Genomic DNA, 18,834 nt, shown 5'->3' with positions numbered 1-18,834 from the left:
CCAAAGCAAAATATACAGATGACAGTCTCAATTTAAAGGTAAACAGACTATGGTCTGGCTGCTTTAGCTGCAGTCAAATTAATGTCAGTGCTGTAATTAAACCCAAACTACCTCAGCGTTCTTCATGTCAAGGGATTTCTTCCACTGCTGTTAGATCAAGCTTTTATTATTTAGAACATAACTACATTTAACTGTCAGTGAAGGTAATGAAATGTCTTCACAACTTTTTAATGAGACTGTACAGCAGAGTTAAAATGGTGAAATTTAACTTCTTTCCCTTGTATATTTACTCATATGCTTTCACATTACATATAGAACATATGTAGCAACATATTTATGTTAAGCAATAATTCTGGCAAAGATGTGTTTTCAATTCACTGTTGAATACACACAGTCTTACAGTAAATATTTGTGTCACTTTGGTGTATTTTTCTTCTTTCATTGGATAACTGGTCAAACAGAAATGGCATGACATCACTTGGAGATTAATAGCAGAAACTGTTTCATTAATCCAAGCATCATGGTAAATGGCTGTTGAAAGGCACTCTGGAAAACCCACTAGTGGAGAGTGTATGAAGTAGGTTGAGGGAAAGTGGGTACCCCAAATAATTATCCCACTTCTCCTGGAACTCCTGGAAGGGAAATTAATATCATAGATTTGTGATGGACAGTTGAATACATAACTTTTTTAAAAAATATTCTAATGGATATCTGATTAAAGTTTTTATTGTAACATAAAGAAGGCATTTTGATCTGATCCCATATAATGCCTGTTTTATTATTACTAGTAACAATAGTAGTGACTGTGGTACAATAATAGGTGTGGTGCTATTAACAGTAGTCATACAGTAGGTAAAAGCAGGTCTATTGTAGCTCAGCTAGTTGTTAGTTATAAGGATAAGGGGTCAAAATCATGTCCTTCTGAGTCCATAAATATTGTTTCTGCATTAATTTACATTATATTATCACTAACATGACAGAGCCACCAAACAAGAAACCATGATATTATTCACTATTACCTGTTAACATTGTTATAAACCTTGTGTCTTTTCTGACCCTAGGAACCTTTTTGAGAAAATTTTCAGAAAAAACAAGGACTTTCAACAAGTTTGACATTTTGATGCCAGAGCACAACAAAAAACAGGAAGCTGAAGGCATACAGTGCATATGAATAAAATGTCTGAGTTAGACAGGTTGTAGTATGGTTACAGATGTCATCTCTAAATGCCCACTGCAATGATTTTCTCTCTGTTTGTCCTGTATGCTAATGTTTGCCATACTATGTAACTAATCCAGTTTTATTTAACAGGTCCTTATGTCTTTGATGATTGCTGGTTGGGGAGATTTTTTTTTTTTTTTTGCATTGTAAAGGTATTATAATACAATAAGACTACAAACATCATGCCCTGCCTCATGACATTGTATACTAGCTGCTGTTGTCTTGATAAACTCATAAACTGTGTAAAAATAGCTAAAGTCTGTCTTGTCACTGCTTCTCATATCTCTGATGTGGGCTTCTTACACATTCCAGCAGATGTCAGAGGTTTAAAGTACAAATTTTCAAAAGAAGGGTGCTTTAAGGTGTGTATTTAGGGAATGTGGAGGTAGAAATTATAGTACTGTTAAAGTTGCTACTGGGAACAAGGTTAATGAGCACAGTCACAGTAAACCAACAAATAAAGGCCAAAAGAATGAGCTAAAAAAATGATTAAAAAAACCTTCAAGCTGAGGGGGACACAGCTGGTTTAAACCATCATTTGATCTACTGTATCAACAATAGAGTGCAGTAAAGATTAATGAGGTAATATGAAAGAAATACTTTAATGACAATTAAATTCTTTACCAATAATAATGATAAAAACATTGACCTCTGTACTTTATATGAAAGTCAACATCCTCGATTCCAAAATACTAATCTGTATCAATGTCAGCATTAAAAAATGTCAACTGGTGAAAACCTGATCTACATCATGGCTTTTTTATGCTGAAGAAGGGCTTTTGATGGCTGTTCTGTGTTAGGAGGTGCATGAGAAGACATGGCCTGGGTGAAGAACAGCAGTGTTAACTGATAGCAGGCATTATTATATTGTTACTGAACACAAAAAGTAATCCTGACTCCCCACCCCCCTTTCTCCTCATTCCACTTGTGTCTCAGTCGGCAGAAAGATGAATGGGCAGTTGTTGCTTCTTGTACTTCAATCAATCAGTCTTAATGGAGAAAAGCTGACAGAGCTACCAGAAAAATGAAACCAAGAACTGGAAGTAGGAGAACAAGGTGAAGAAAACAATGGAAAACTACAGTAAGTGAGAGGAATCAAAGGGACTAAGAGCTACTATGAGTTGATGGAGTGACAGGGAGATATCAGGGGACTACAAGTACAGCGAACCCAGAGAGATTTGAAAGCTGGTTACTCATTTACATTCACTGGCTACATTTGTTCTCTCTCACCACTGTCTTTCACCTTCAATCTCCCTTTTCCTCCTATGCAAAAGCACAAGCAGAATATAAACCGAGTCCCTGCACAGTCACCTCATATGCAGTGATTGTGTAGCACCATAACATAAGTTAATCTAATATACCGGTTTTGTGGAAACACTACAGTTATACTTACAGTTCACAAACAGTCATGTGAATTGGTTCTGTACAATCAATGGAGGAGAAGTTACTAAGTGATGTAATAGAGAGGCACTGATAGTGCCTGTCCAGCAGATGCCACCAGAGGAACAGTCCTCCGTCTCTGCAGTAAATGCTATTCCACTACAGTAGGTCTGAAGCCACACTTACCAAGGTTAATACAAAGTCACAGCTAGTTGCAGACTGCATGAGTTGTGAGCAGCTCATAGTTATATGTTTTCAGACCATTTCATGTAAATAATTTCTCAGGCCTAAAGCTATATTGTACTAAACTATGTTTTAAAATGTTTTTTAAAAAGGTAATATTAAAGAAAGGTTTGAAAATGGATTTTAGCTGTTTTCTTGTTTCTTATCCTGGCAATGAACTTGTGATTGCTTAAATTCAAATCCCCCAAATGGGGAACCATTTGCCTAAAGGAAGCCATTATGTGCTGGGCTGATAACAAATGGTGACAGATGTGAGCCCTTTCTTTGCACCAAGGCAAGGCAGCCTTATTTATATCAAACACAGTGACAGTCCAAAGTGCTTTACATAGGCAAAGAAACCATTAACAACATTAAAACAAGCATTAGAAACCAGAATAAAATAAACTAGTACAGAACAAAACAATAAACAGTGTTAAAATGAATTAAAATACATCAGATAAAAATAAAAACAAATGAAATAAATAAGGTCAGAACCGGCGACCTGTCCAGGATGGAATCCACCTCTCACCCCATGTCAGCTGGTACCAGCTCCATCCCCTTATAAGCAAAATATTTACTTTATTATCAGGATGTCCCAGTAATTCCCTAAAAAGCCTCCAGTTAATCCAAAATGCTGCAGCCAGAGTACTGACAGGAACTAGCAAGAGAGATCATATCTCTCCTATATTAGCTTCTCTCCACTGGCTCCCTGTGAAATCCACAACAGAATTTAAAATCCTTCTCCTAACAAACAAAGCCCTTAATGACAAGGCTCCATCATATCTTAAAGACCTCATAGAGCCTTATCATCCTAACAGAGCACTTCGCTTTCAGAGTGCAGGTTGTTCCTAGAGTCCATAGAAGTAGAATGGGAGGCAGAGCCTTTAGCTATCAAGCTCCTCTCCTATGGAACCAGCTCCCAGTCTCAGTTCAGGAGGTGGACACCCTCTCTACCTTTAAGATTAGACTTAAGATGTTCCTTTTTGATAAAGCTTATAGTTAGGTCTGGCTCAGGTGAGTCCTCCTTTAGTTGTGCTGCTATAGGCCTAGACTGCTGGGCTGCCCCATGATGCTCTGAGTTCCTCTCCTCTCTCTCCATACATCTATATGCCACCATTACATGTCATTGACATGTGTCTCCTCTCGCCTAGCGTGTCCGTTCTCCCTCTACCTTTCTGCAGGTAGCCCTGGATCTGGAGCTCTACAGTTCTGATGAGCAGTCACTGGCCATGTCAACCTGCCCTGTGTTTGATTGTTTGTTGTTGTGTCCTGATGCTTTTCTTTTCTCTATCCTCTATCCACCCGCCCTAAATGGTCGAGGCAGAAGGCTGCCCACCAAGAGCCATACTGGCCTTCTCTCATTTTGCGAATCATTGGCCCCCCACACAAAGTGTATAAAGAAAAACAAATTATAAAAGAATAGATACAAAAGAAAAACATGCCAAACAAATCAGTCAACTCAATGTAAACACTCTTGCTAATAAATGCATTTAGCAAAAACATGTGAAGGGGAAACCACATACAAACAAAACAACCATGTATAAGACACATGCACCTACGGGTACTGCAACACATTTCTTGTAGAATATTCAGAATGATCAAAAGTGATTTGCATTGTCATAATATGTGAAACCAAAAATCACATGTTTAAATTGGAGAAAAGTGTTAGCTGGTACTTATACCATAAATGTGCATACATCTTTTCCATAATCTATTACCAGATTCAAACTTTCTACATGACTACTGCAGAAAGCATAGTCCAAAATAATAATAATAATAATATCAAAATAACATGTATGCAAAGCCTGTACAGGTGTATCCAAGAAGACCCATGGACCTAACTGCTGCCAAAGGGGCTGCTACAAAAAAAGCAACTGTATCCATTCAAAATTAAATGCACAACACAATAAAGTATGTCCTAATAGTGGCTACTACGTGAAAGGTTTGTTGAGATGAACGGTGCTATTTATTTCCAGTGGGCTATTTTTACAGCGACAAGCTGAAGGGAACGGTAGTTTATCTGCCCACTTCCATCAGCTGCAGCTCTCTGAAGGGAAACGACGATGAGGGAGTGGTGCGGGTAATGACAGCGCGCGTGACACGCCATGCGCGTGTGCAGGATGAGTGTTTACACGTTCGTTGGGGGGGGCAGAGACCAGGAGACAGCGCACACGAGCAGAGAAGCGCATGCTCTGATTGGCTGTTAATGGTTGGTACCCATCTCTGTCAAGCGCGACATATTCATCCTGAACATGACCGGAAGTCTTAGTTTCAAAACAAAATATATTTTAAGTTGGGTAGGCAAATGGAGAGGAAAACAGCACGGCGAATAGGCTAAAGCTATTTTACAGGCGTATTTATTGCATGATGGTGATAAACGTGTTTTTAATTATTTAAAAATGAAAAGAAACATAATAAATGGCCAAAGGGTCACATTTCTGTAATCTCTAATTTTGGTAGTGTCCGGGAAACCTATGTTATGTTTTGGCTACCTTTACAATTGTCCAAAGAAAGGAAAGGATGTGACTAGATCTTCCTCCTCGCGTGCCTAATCGGCCCTTTACGCGCTACGCTGTTTCTTAGTGTTTTCCTGCCCTTTACCGTTAAAATGGACCACGGTGGAAATTAGCAGCCGTGTACCTCTTCGAGTTGTCACCCTTGGCGTTGGAGAATGATCCACCGGCAGGTTGTTTCATCCCAGGTAGGTCGTCTCCATTGTTGATGTGTGACGTTAGGTGATGCAGCCTCATTCTCCAGCAGCGGCCCAGCGCCCTATATCGTGGTGGAAATGATGCGCGACATCATGTTCAAAACCTCGAGTGATAAAGTGAGATTTGGGCTACTGGTGACAGAGGCTGACTGGCTTTTTTTCTGTTAGACACGGAGCACGTAGACCATCTCCCAAGAAGCACTTGAGTTAAAAGTGTGCTTGTGCGTTTTTAGAGGGAAACAGAAGCTGTTTTCCCGTGCGTAATTTTCTTTCACCGCTACAAAGCCACATTGGCTACCTGAAAGTTTATTTAGGCCTTATCAAATGAAAAAGCTAAACTGAGTGTAAGGGTGTGTTTTATGTTGGGTGTTTGCCGAATAATATAGTGGATACGTGTTTGACAAGACCTCGAGTCATATTTGTGTAAAATTTCGATATTGCCATTAAGCAACGCAGCATGAAATTAATTTTCTATATGGTGTTTGGCGTGATGTAACGTATTGGCACTGGAAATGTAAGACCTACATCTTCGCCCTAGTTTCTCACGATTTGTGATCTCCTCTCTTCCCCCCTCCCTCACTGTGTGGGGATTCCCATCCTCAAAATCTTCATAAAATCTGGAGCACCACACAAAGGGTGGATTTTCCATTGTTTGAAAAAAGGTTAATACATTTGACCTGTGAATTGTGATATGAGAACGGATGCTATAAAAATTTGCATATCAACATATCACTTTTAATGGATGTGACTTTGGGCCACATATCACCAGTGATGGTGGTTGTCAAGTTCAGAATCAGAATCAATTTTATTGGCCAGGTGTGTCGGACCCTTTTGATTCTGGTACATCAGCTCTCAATGTGTATGTACATATCCCCATGCAAGGGGCAAGTAAACAGTAAACCAGCATAAGGCTGTGTAATATAACAAAATAGACAGTATTAACAAGCAGTAAACAGTGCAAACAATGCAACATAAGCAGTACGAACAGACAGTAAACAATGCAGACAGACAAGGAATGCTCATTGTGAAATAGGAATAAAAATAGAGTGCTTAAAAATAGAGACCTGTATGGATCTGAATAGTCTGTACAATGTACATTTAGGGGTATTTCGCTGAGGGGTGTTGTCCAGTCATACTATCGTGGGTCACGTGTTCATCAGAGTGACAGCCTGGGGGAAGAAACTGTCCCTGTGCCTGGTTGTCTTGGTGCACAGTGACCTGTAGTGCCGTCCAGAGGGGAGGAGTGTCTGCAGTAATCTCCTCCTTTTGACCCGTGAGGTTGTAAAAGTAGTGAGTAAATTATGACCTACAGTTGGTGATCACAACACTAACTACTACCACTACAGTGATTTCTGACACTCTCATATACAACATTCTCCAGCAGTGGTTTGGTGCCAGTTAAGTATGGTATTGCCCAATACTGTATAGGTAGAAAAGCCGTGATTGTAGGGTTTCTATTGGTGTGAAGTTGGTAATTTATTTAAGACACTTCAATAGTCAGTCAATAATACACAGATGTGCCAAAGAATGGGAAGACTCTCATATGGAATCTCACTATCTGTGTTAAATGATGTTTACCCATTATTTGGGCCCAAATGAGGTGTTTGTGTGAGGCTTGACACACAGCATCTGCATTGTATTTGCTCAGGTTAAGCAGTGGTTGGCCCAGCTGGCTCTGAGAGCCAGGTGCACTCAGTTGTTCAACTACTGTTACTGTTCTATCAAGATTGTCTAACAAAAGAAGACTTTTAACAATTCCACTGAGTCTGTAACTATATTATCACCAGCATGAATACAAGTTCTCGGTGGAAGTAGGAGTGAAGGCAAGTCTACAGGTAATAGGTACAGGTTTTCCAGGTAGTAAACGCATTCTAGTTGAGGTTCAGAAGTTTTCAATTTTAACACTGTTTGTGATATGAATGTCTATGCACTGTGGAATTATGAAAGGATCTCTAATGTAGTATTGATGAATACACTGTCTGTAGCTCACAAACAGCCGTATTGCATCATATCCTTCGAATCAGATCTGAACCACATTCATTAGACTTGATCATATTTTAAAGGAAAACGAGCAACACCATATTCCTGCTCATATTGTCTTCCTTTGCAAGCTTGCCTCTCCACTTCAGCAGTGCAAAGCATATGACCATCCATAGATGCACATGAAAACTGATCATGAGATGCTGCTTTTGTTGCTGCAATAAATAACTGTATTTTTTAAGTTGACCATGATTTGATGCTGATGTTGTGTCTTTTCATTGTTTTATATCTCTGTCCTCCATGTTCTCGTGTGGAGGCCACAGGGTTTGTCTCTCTGTTCTCTATTGTTTGTCTATCTGTGCGTTTGTTCCTTCTCAATTATTCATATTTTTATCTGACAAAGATGAAGCATGAAAATATGACAATGGTGTTTTCCTCCTCTAACATGACTTCTACGTTCACAAGCTTTGCTTTTTTGTTGTGTTTTGTAACGTGCCACCCTTCTCCTCCACTTCCTTCAGGTTTTGGTCTACTTTGGGTTGACTGGTTATTATGCTGATGCAGCTCTGTAGTATCAAGGTCAGTGCCCACACCGTCTCCCATCCGCCACCACAATAAACCATAACCTTTTCATTTGTCTGCTTACTACCAGCACTTGCTTTGTCTGTGAGATTCAGTCATTAAGTGATTTTGACAATGAATCGAGATTTATGCACAGTATATTTTAATACAGTTTGTTCTGACCTTGAGTATCTTCAAATATGGACTTGTTCATGCCAAAATACAAACTGGTTTAACAAAGGACAGTATTTACTGTACCATATCAGTGTAAAAACTGTGTAAATATAGTATAACCCTAAGCTGAATCTTTACTTCTATTTATACCACATTGTAAGAAAAACAAACACATTAAAAAATATATCGGTAACCTTTCTTCATCACCAACTGAACACACAAAGTGCTTCAGCATTTAGACCAGTCCATCAAGGCTGGTTGACTTGTACCCTTGAGCTCTTTTCTAACTGGAGCATTTCTAATCTGAGATCCCAAGGTGGGAAACTCTCTCCCTCACATTTGGACTTGTTGGTAAGGATGCTGTATCTTTGCCTGAGGATGCTGAACATACACTGAACCCTTAGTGGGTCATACTGCACCCTTACACCGTGTTTACAGGTTTGGGATGGTTCAGGGGTTCACGGCGATAGGTTTCTACTTTCATCAACTGGATCCTGCTCATGACAGTATATTCTGAATAGGGTTTCTGATAAGGTTGGTGGATGTTTTAGAAACTGAATAAACACATAAATGTATTTATTTATTTATTAAATGCAACAGTATTTGTTTACCTTGTATTGGAAAATTAAAAGAACAGAATCACCTTTTACTGACGTAAAATTTAAGGTGAGAAATCATCCTCCCTTCAGCAAATGAATGTGATATTAGTCTCAGTTGTCAAACTCTGCACATACTGTACTGTACATTATTCTGCACAATAAAGGTCCAATAGCCAAAGTGACAGCAAGCAAAACACATTGTTGACTGGATGGGAACTTTAACTATCAGCAGTAAATAAATGAAAGAGACAACTTGGAAACTTTCTAGACCCAACAATGGTTTAGAGCTGCCTTTGCCAAATTTGGGATCTGCTTTTATTGGGTCACCAATTGCCAGAGTAAAATGCACAACAATGCTGTCATATGTGAATTCATTTTGCTAATTAAAATAGAAGAAGAGTGGGGGTTTCTGCGCTGGCTTATTCAGCTCTGATGCTGTGCGTGGGTGTCTCTCTCTTCTCACTAACCTGACCTTGGCAGGCGGCGACTGGCCATCAAGAAGTTTAGGAATTTTCCAGTAGGCCAGTCTATTTTTCTCCCAAACAGCTTAGAATTATAAATCCTATATATTCAACAGGCTATTGTTCTGTAGCTGCTTTGACACTGTTGGTGCAGCAGTAACAGCAGTGAGAGCTTTTGCTTTCACACCTACAAAGTTACACATGATAGCATTGAAACTTGGAGAAATGGAAAACCTGTTGCTGGCGCTGCAGAAAAAGAGTGGCAGAGAAAGAAAACAGACTTGTTGGCTGACACTAAGTACACAAAAGTACCTAACAGAGGGAAGAGGCAGGGGCATCAGAGAGGAGTGAGCAGGGAGCAGCTGACAGTTTGTTGTAAGTGTGATTGTTGTAGAGCTGCTGGAACTAATATTCACAATGGGGATGTTGTTCTTTTTAGCCTTTATTTGATAGTGTAGTGAGAGAGAGAGGCAGGAGACCTGCAACAAAGGTCTACAGTTGGATGTGAACCATGAATGTTATGCACACCAATGTGCATCTGTACAAGGGTGCCCACCAAAAAGTTCTACTATCTGTGGCGCGCAACCTTAGACTTAATAAGGTCCTTTTGTGTAAAAGGACAGGGTTACAAATTTTTATTTGTTAAAACAATAGCCAGATGCCCTATGAAACCGAAATAGCTTTCTTTGCTGTTTACACGAGTAATCAAAAATTTCCTTCCTAATGCATGTCCAGTGTGAGTGATTGGGGACAATCTGCATTCCTCGCTTTGTCTAAAAATGCCTTCCAAACTTGAATTAGATCTCATTCTGTCCCCCATCATTTATACTAAAAGTTCATTAGGAAGACATGTTTCAGTGTTTCCCTTTTCATACAGTATGGGCACCTGACTTGTTTTAAGCAGACTTGAAAACTTGTGAATCTATCCTTTAAGGTACAGTTGCCTGTGACTGAATAAAAGCTAAACTATCACAGTTTACAGAGCTGGCAAATTACAGAAGAAATCTAACTGCTTTGTCATCTGATTTTCTTATAGCATTTTAACTTTTTTATTTACCTACAGTAAGAGCTTATGCTGTGTTTTTGTTTCAGAACTTGTACCAGAATCGGTTCCTGGGCCTCGCAGCCATGGCCTCCCCAACCCGCAGTAATCAGACCCGCCAGCGCTGTAAGAATGCAGCGCGTCACAGCTATGGCCCAGAGACCTGCACTATCAATGGTCTCAACCAAGAGGCCTTCATTTTGGGGCTGTCACGGTCCACCAGTGACACTGATCTGGTCTCCCCGGATGCCCGCTCCACCCTCAACATCAGCTCCTCCCATTACACCATAGGCCAGTCTGAAGACCTGGTGATCACATGGGACATCAAGGAGGAAGTGGATGCTGGAGACTGGATCGGAATGTATCATGTTGGTGAGTGAGATTTAACATAATGCCACTGAATAGCAGAGTTTGATTTCTGTAAGATTATTTAGAATTTTTTAAGTATATTAAATGCCACTAGCCTGGGGGTCCCTGATGGACTAGTGGCTAGGATTCACCACTCTTGCCGCTGCGGTCCAGGTTCGAGTCAGGGTTGCATCAGGAAGGGCATCCGGTGTAAAGCGCGTGCCAAACTTCACAATGCCAGCCGAAAGTGAATTATTATTAAAGGCCACTAGCCTAAAAGGCTACAAGTTATGGTATGTTAATGCAAGATGTTTTTTGAAGTACAGTACTAGTGTTGTTTGGAACAAGTGTAATGGTGATTTCAGTTTGGAGGCGAGTTCCATCCGGAGATAGATACCTCAAAACCATTTGTACAAAATACCGTATCTGCGAGGCTAGATACCATTAACAGCTTATGAAAAACAGTGTTTTTGTTTTTGTTTTTTACTGATTGAACTGACTTGGTCTACAAGAAGGGCCTTCATCCTATCACTTAACTGTATAGCATACTTTTGCATATCCTCACTGAAGCTCTTTTTGTTCTGGATACAAGTTTGTGCTGATTTATCTGACCTGTGGATCCAGTTTTTTGGTCTTACCAGTGCAATAGTGGACATGATCTCTCACCGTCTTTCCAATTCACAACAGCAGCAGTTGTGTTGGATATAATGCCAAATAAAGTGGGAGTTCATCTGGACAGTGTTATATGGACACACTAATCCATATTTGTGGGTTTAATTAATTTATTTTATATTGACACTTGAATCACAATATAATAACATACAGAAGAGATTTTATCATAGTATTATAGGCAAATAATAACAATTTTTGGTTTTAACTATGCTAGCTGCATGTCTGGACAGATGGCAGTGTTCTTCTGTTGGTCTGTCCACCGCATTGAGTCTTTAAGACTGTATTGCAATAATTGCGTACAGAAATTCATGGCCCCTAGAGGGTGAACCCTACAGTCCTTGTATTCTTTCAGCACTATCACAAAGTTGACATTTGGGTGAAATATTGATTGCCATGACATTTGTTACAGAAATCCATAGTCCCTAGTGGATGAATATGAATGAGTTTGGTCATTCTGTAACTGTGACCTATAATGCCAACATGAGGTTGATATTTTTGAATTTTATAAAAAAAAAAAACTAGGTAATTTTGTCTAGACAATCATGCTCCCCAGGGAATGACTTGTAATAACTTTGTTCCGCTGTCTCATGTACTGTAGCACCATCGTCCGATCAAAATTTGGTTTCTCCAGTACTTTGGTTTCAAAACCAAATACCTGCAAAACTGACAATATTCTCATCAGCCTCAGATGTACATTTTGTTTAGTGCTAATTGGAGAATTTTAGTGAACATGATAAACATTGGTGTTCCAGAAATGATGACTTGCCAAGGAAGGACACAGTTTGTGGAGAATCAAATGCAGTTTAGGTAACTGAGTGTAATGGGAAATGAAATATAGAAATATATAGATTCCTGGAGGGTTGAAGTAGAAGTGTGATTCCTCTGTCTTTTCAGATGAGACTTTGTCTGAAAACTTTCTGGACTATAAGAACCGAGGCATCAATGGATCTCACAAGGGACAGATAGTTTGGAAAATTGACTCCAGCTCTCACTTTAGTGACCGTAAGTAACAAGATCTTGCCTCAATTTTTTTTGAATTAACAGTTTTCTTCCAAGGGAATGAATTTTATTTGAGAATGAATTTTTGCTCATTTCTGTTTGGGATTTATTTTTTTTCAGTCAGGCCATGCCAGTCACTTTCAGCCTGTTACGTCATGGTAGGCTTAGTCAAAAGCCATTAAATCAGACAATTTGTGCATTACTTTTACATGTATTAAAGTCACATTGTCATTGCACACAATAGTGTGCTGAAAAATATACTGTATCTGTTAATAAGGATACAGCAAATGATCTTGTACAGGTATAATGGTCACTTGCACAACTGTTGCCATGTCAGCACTTGGATCCTAGTTAAAGTTGCTGTCAATATTTTTATACTACAGCCCTAAAACAGAAATTGTTGGGATGTATGCAAAATCAAAATTAAAACTGAAAACAGTGATTTGTAATCATCTGTGCCCTGTATTACATCGAAAACAATACAGCAGCACATTATTTGATTTGATACTTCAATTTTATTTTTTGTTCAAAGTAAACATTCACTTCAACTCTGATTCCTGCAACACATTCCAAAAAAAGTTGGGTGGTTGCATTTCAGGGCTGGTAATGAGGTGAAACAATGAAATGATGATTCCATTTGAGACAGGTGACTGCAATCATGATTTGGTATAAAAGTGGTATTCAGGAAAGGCCGAGCCCTTCAGGAGAAAAGATGGGCAGAGGACCACCGGTTTGCCAACACACTGTATGTGTGAGAAAATTATTGAAATGTTTAAAAAGACAATGCAAAACCTCATCCTGCACACACTACCGAGGACTGGCTGTGAAGCTAAAGGGTATGAGTGCTGGACTGGCCCGAATGCAGTCCCGACCCGTCCCCAGTAGAGAATGTGGCACATTTTGAAATGCAAATTGTGTCAATGAAAACCCAGGACTGTTGCGCACCTTAAGACTTGTTTGCAGGAGGATTAGGACAAAATGACACCTGACACATTTAAGTCAGGTGTAATTTAAGTGAGACGTAATTTTAAGGGTTGTGAAAAGGAACGGCAACATCACACCATGGTAAACTGTCTTAACTTTTTTTGGAATGTGTTGCAGGCATCAGAATTGAAGTGTGAGGTATCACAATAAATAATGTGCTGCTGTGTTGTTTTCAATGTAATAAAGGGCACAGATGATTTTTAAAGATTACTATTTTCAGGTTTAATTTTTAATTTTACATACCATCCCATCTTTTTCTGATTTTGGGGTTGCAATATGAAGTGGTAGCCAGTTCCTCTCAGCTGTACAGAGCCTTTTATTGTGGCATCTTTCAGCTAATTGCTCTAACTTTATGGCCTGCAACTTTACTGTTTTTGTTCAGTCTCATCGCTCTCATCATTGTAATTTCTGCTAGCAACAAGATGCTGTTTTCAGTAAAAAAATCTCTGATAAATGCGCACTCCCTCAGCACCAAGTTAGAGACTAGCTGGGGTCACAGTGGAGCATTTAGCAGCTACAGAGCCATATAATTATTTTTTCAGGAGTTGATGGAAACCAATGGAGAACTAAAAGAGAATGACTGTTGGACTTTTTCAACAGATGGCCAGAAATATGACTCCAAACGAATGCTGCTCCATGCCTGCCGGATGTGTAAATAAGCAACACTTTAGCCATAACAATGTTATAAGGTGAAAATAAGTCAGTATTGTGTTTACAGCCCCAAAGTGGCGAAAAGTAATTTAATGCTGGTTTAAGCTTTTGAATTCACACACATTCCAGACAGTACTATCACAATGTCCTGCTGTTGCTTCAATTTTCATTCACCGAAAAATAAACTTAAGCAGTCTTGGTTCAATTGTTAGACTGGCACTCACTCACTGGCTTTCACATCAACTTAGACCCGTGGTTCTCAAAGTGTGGGGCGCACCACACTAGTGGGGAATAAAGACACGACAGGTGGGGCACAATGGACGGAGAAAATTAGAAATGGGTCATTAATACAAGTAAATTAAAATAACATCAGTTCAAGGCCCGGGAGAAAAAAGTGGAACTATAGTGCAACAACAACGGTTTAACGTCGGCATGTTAACTGCCGCACAACAATACAAGGAAAAGTTCACACAGAGGGCCAGTAGTGTACGTAGTGGGCATAATAACGTAAATGGATAAATTTGTTACATGGACCACAAAAGAAGCAGGCGATTCAGCGCAAGCAGGCAAAGAAACAACAGGCAGTAGCCTTATCAATCAAAAAGCCAGCTGAAAAGAAAATATGATGAAGGATTCACGGTGGGAATGGTGGGGGCAGAGGAGAGACCCATGTGTGTCTTGTGTCTTAAACCGCTGGCAGCAGACAGCATGAGACCCAACAAATTAAGACATTTAGAGACAACACACCCCAGTCACGTTAATTAAGCCACTCGACTGGCAGAAAACCGTCAGCAGAAAAATCGCATGGTAAAATCTGCATCAGTGGACAGCAAATCACAAATGGCTTCCTTCAAAGTTGCATACAGAATTGCACAGTGCAAAAAAATTGCACACAATTGCTGAGCAGCTCATTCTCCCTGCTGCTGCAGACATGGTGTCGATTATGCTGGATGTGACAAGTGCTGCAAAAGTGAAAACTATCCCTCTGTCAAGCGATACAGTTGCACTTATATTTTATCCGTTTTGAACTTGGTGTTATTTGATATGAAAATAAATTTGAAATTTTAAAATTGGTTGGCCAATTTCGTTATACCACTGACTTAGACAAACTGAGCCAGTCAGGCTGGCACACCAGAGTTTGTCTGAACTGCACTGTAAGCACAGGTGTTCTATGGCAATATGTAAAGTACAAAAGTACGAGTCTTTAGAACAGTAACGATGTTTTCTACAGAATGACATCATTAGTGGATGGGTGCAGGGAGACAGTCACAAATGGTGCACAGTAGCTATGTTTAGGGGCATGGGGAACTGTGAGTAAGACAACTATGTAGATGCACAATTCATCAGCATAGTGCCCAGGTGTTTCCATTTAGTAACACCAACCTTTATATCACAGATGGAGGAGGCTTTTTCAGAAGCTTTACTCTTTATAGGACTGAAACTGTTGTGCCAAAATGTTCTAAGTATTTATACTTTCCCCAAACATTTAGTATTCCTGTGACCAATGCTGTAAAATATTTCTGGAGGCTATTATCATGCTCCCCATAATGAGTGAAAATGTGCATTTTGTTATACAGCATTTGTCTTGTGTGTGATCTGTCTCATGATAAAATGAGAGTCAGAGGGACCAGTTATTCAGTCCTTTCCCATCTTAAAATTCCCTCCACAGGTATTTGTCAGATTAGATTTAGCAGATTTCACATTCGATGAGTCATAATGTGTATAATTTGTTCATTATTGTATAACAATAGTGCACAACATCATGTGCCCCCTGCTTCCAGTATGTACCGTACATAGGATGGGCAACAGTGAAGAATATTTCTGTACATAGTTGAGACTGTATAATACATTTGGTGGATTTTGGTTTAGGCCCCACTAGAATCAGTGAGAATGGGGTTTGGTGTGTTACCTGACCTGTAAAATAGGGTTCAGCTGTGAGCGTAACCTATCCAATTTCCAATATATTTCCAGTTTAGCCATTTTTAATTATAGAGCATTTGTTTCAAAGCAAAGAGAATTGTGTGTTTTCAGCCAAAGTGTACTGTGAACCTACACATTATTTGATTGGGATAGTGTGGATGTTGCCATTCTTGCAATATAATTACCCTTAATGGCTAAAACAGTTAACCGAGCTGCAGTTACACTTGCGTATATGCTGCATATTGTCACCAGTATGTACAGTAATTCCTTGCTAAATGTTTTCACAGAGTTTTATCATGCCATCTAAAGGCTGTGCAAATAGTGGTGACTATATTTTTGTCTCTCTCTCTGTTACACATGCCAGACTGCAGGCCTTCATGTTTACGGTGCATTTAAACATCTTGCCTGCAGTGTTGCTGTGTTTCCACTATTCTTAGCAAAACCATTTGAGTGTCTGGCAAACAAGAAGAAAAACATTTACTATGACCTTAATCGGCTTGTACCCCCCAGCATTTAGCATTTTTTCTCTACTTCCCAATCGTCAATTAGACTGTGGAGCCCCAGAAATGATAAATGCCATATTAAAACATGTTATGTAATAACATACTATACAATAGCAATAATAACTGTATCATCATTAGTAATAATAATGGGGGTGGCTGTGGCTCAAAAGGTAGAGCGGGTCGTTTCCTAACCAGAGGATTACCAGTTCAATTCCCGGCTTGTCCAGTCAACATGTAGAGGTGTCCTTGAGCAAGACACTGAACCCCAAGTTGCTCCCCGTGATGACATCGGTGTGTGAATGTGTGAGTGTTTGTGAATGCGAATGGGTGAATGGCCAAGTAGTGTGAAAGCGCTTTTGAGTGTGCTGCAATGCATAGAAAAGCGCTATACAAGTATAAGACCATTTACCAATTAATAAATTATAATGTACATATTTAAACATTGATTTAGTTGTATACATTTTTCAAAAGCCATTACAGACATCAGATGTTTTAGATAACATTTTAAATGACCTCATTGTCTCACTCTTTAAATCACTGTGCTGCACTGATCACTAAAGTCAGCAGTACGTTATAAATGCCTGTGTTAGCCACTGTAAAAGTAGTGTTGAGCATAATGTTCTGTTTTGTCATTTTGGGGTCCTCCATTTACACCATAGGCCAGTTTGATGATCTAGTGATCACTTGGGTACATGGAGCAGGATGTTACTGCTGGACAGACTCATTCTGAATGTATACAAATGCAAACAATGTGTTGTGTAACAGGCACATTTTGAAATCTGGGTAAAAATGATAATGTGGAGTAAGATCAAGCATTGGTGAAACAAAAAATGTATTTTTATCTTCTCTCCACTGTTGCCACCTTCCTTACCAACACATCTCTGTGTCCTCCTCAGCGGAGACCCAGGTCTGCTTCAGATACTACCACGGTGTTACTGGAGCACTGAGGGCTACCACACCCAGTGTAACCATCAAGAAGGGCTCTGCACCTGTGAGTCTCACCACAACTCCTGGTTTTATGTAGCTCTCTAAGATACAGTATGTGGGGATTCATTGGTCACTCATTATCTGGTGTCTCAGTGGGAAAAACAGTTCAACTTCTTAAGTTTTGGTCACTTCAGTCATATAATGTAAATTAGGTTTAGTGGTGAGGAAGCTACCTAATTGTGGCTTGCCATGATATAAAATGCTCCTGATGTTAAGCTGCACCTACAACTCTGATGAAAGTACAGCACTACTTCGGAAGCCAGTAAGCACATACAAGGCACATCTTAGAGAAGTTTCCACAGTTATTCTGTGGTTTTACACTGTTTCTGTGTCTTTATCTCTTCATGTGATCCCAGAATGATGGTATCTTTTTCTCTTGTCTCTCAACATACTGTAGTTCTTTATGACTCTGGCTCTATATTTGGCCTTGTTATCATGCTGTAGAATGAATTTGGGATAGATCAGACATCTCTCTGCTTATATTGTATGATTGATAAGAATCTAAACATATAAAGTGCCTAAACCTTTTGTATATTACGGTATATTTAGCAAACCAGCCCTTACAACAAAAGTAAAAAAAACACAGTCCAAACACAGCTCTAGGTGACATGAATAATATTTTACAGTAAAATTGTGGTGTACATACCATATTAGACCTGCTTTCGCAGTTGCGGATTTAGTCATGATGCAGAGGTATATAATGCGTGATGTATAAGAGACGGGTGCATGCCAGTGTTCTAATAACAACAAGAAGTTAGTTATTGTAGTTTGGCCTCTGACCTGTAATACTCACCACCATGATCTGTTCATCCAGCAGCAGGGGTTTTGACAAGCAGCTCATGGATGCAGTTAGGCTTTAAAATGCTAAGCCCCATTGTAATTTGCATCAAAAATCACCGTATTTCTCTGGGTCATAACTCAGTCAAATTTGAACACAGAGTCCTTATAACTTGTCTTAGAATGATATTTTCCATAAAATAGCTAAATTGTGTTTATACTTTAGTCTTCCTGTTTACAACCCCTAAAACCCTTAATTATGTGATAATGGTTGAGGGGGGATGGGATGTTTGGAAGCAGCAGAGTTTCCAACTTTGAAAACCCTCTGATGTGGATCAATCAAGAACCACACTATCTAATATCTGCTGGAGGAAAGATGAGAAGTCAGTTTCCTCTTTCAGATGGATGTGACTTGCGGCTTTGTGGATGTGGAGTAGATCCAGAAACCCTCTTTCTGAAGCACTTGACTCTTTCTTCATTCCTGATACCAAACCTAACTATACCTGTAACATTTTCTTACTTCCTAGTTTTAACTGAATAAAGATTACTTGAGAGACTGTCACATGAAAATCATCACATAAAAATGTTTTGAGCAGCAGTACTGTAACTCTGTCAGTTGTTTTTTGCCCTTCGTCAAGAGGGTGT

The 18,834-nt window shown here is 39.4% G+C and overlaps 1 protein-coding gene across 1 annotated transcript in view; it reads left to right on the top strand.

The window, feature by feature from the left end:
• The first annotated feature begins 5,343 nt into the window (after nucleotides 1-5,343).
• The window catches only part of LOC109971291 (E3 ubiquitin-protein ligase HECW1-like), a 54,885-nt gene continuing 41,394 nt past the window's right edge, over nucleotides 5,344-18,834 (top strand). The window contains 4 exon segments of the mRNA XM_020619440.1: nucleotides 5,344-5,522; nucleotides 10,399-10,720; nucleotides 12,263-12,370; nucleotides 17,322-17,416. Of these exon segments, the coding sequence (XP_020475096.1) occupies nucleotides 5,493-5,522; nucleotides 10,399-10,720; nucleotides 12,263-12,370; nucleotides 17,322-17,416 (555 nt within the window). The 5' untranslated portion in view covers nucleotides 5,344-5,492.

This window comes from Monopterus albus, unplaced genomic scaffold (genome assembly GCF_001952655.1).
Source record: "Monopterus albus unplaced genomic scaffold, M_albus_1.0 scaffold219.1, whole genome shotgun sequence".
NCBI lineage: Eukaryota > Metazoa > Chordata > Actinopteri > Synbranchiformes > Synbranchidae > Monopterus > Monopterus albus.
Note: the sequence above shows the minus strand (reverse complement) of the source record. Positions and strands in the feature narration are given on the sequence as shown.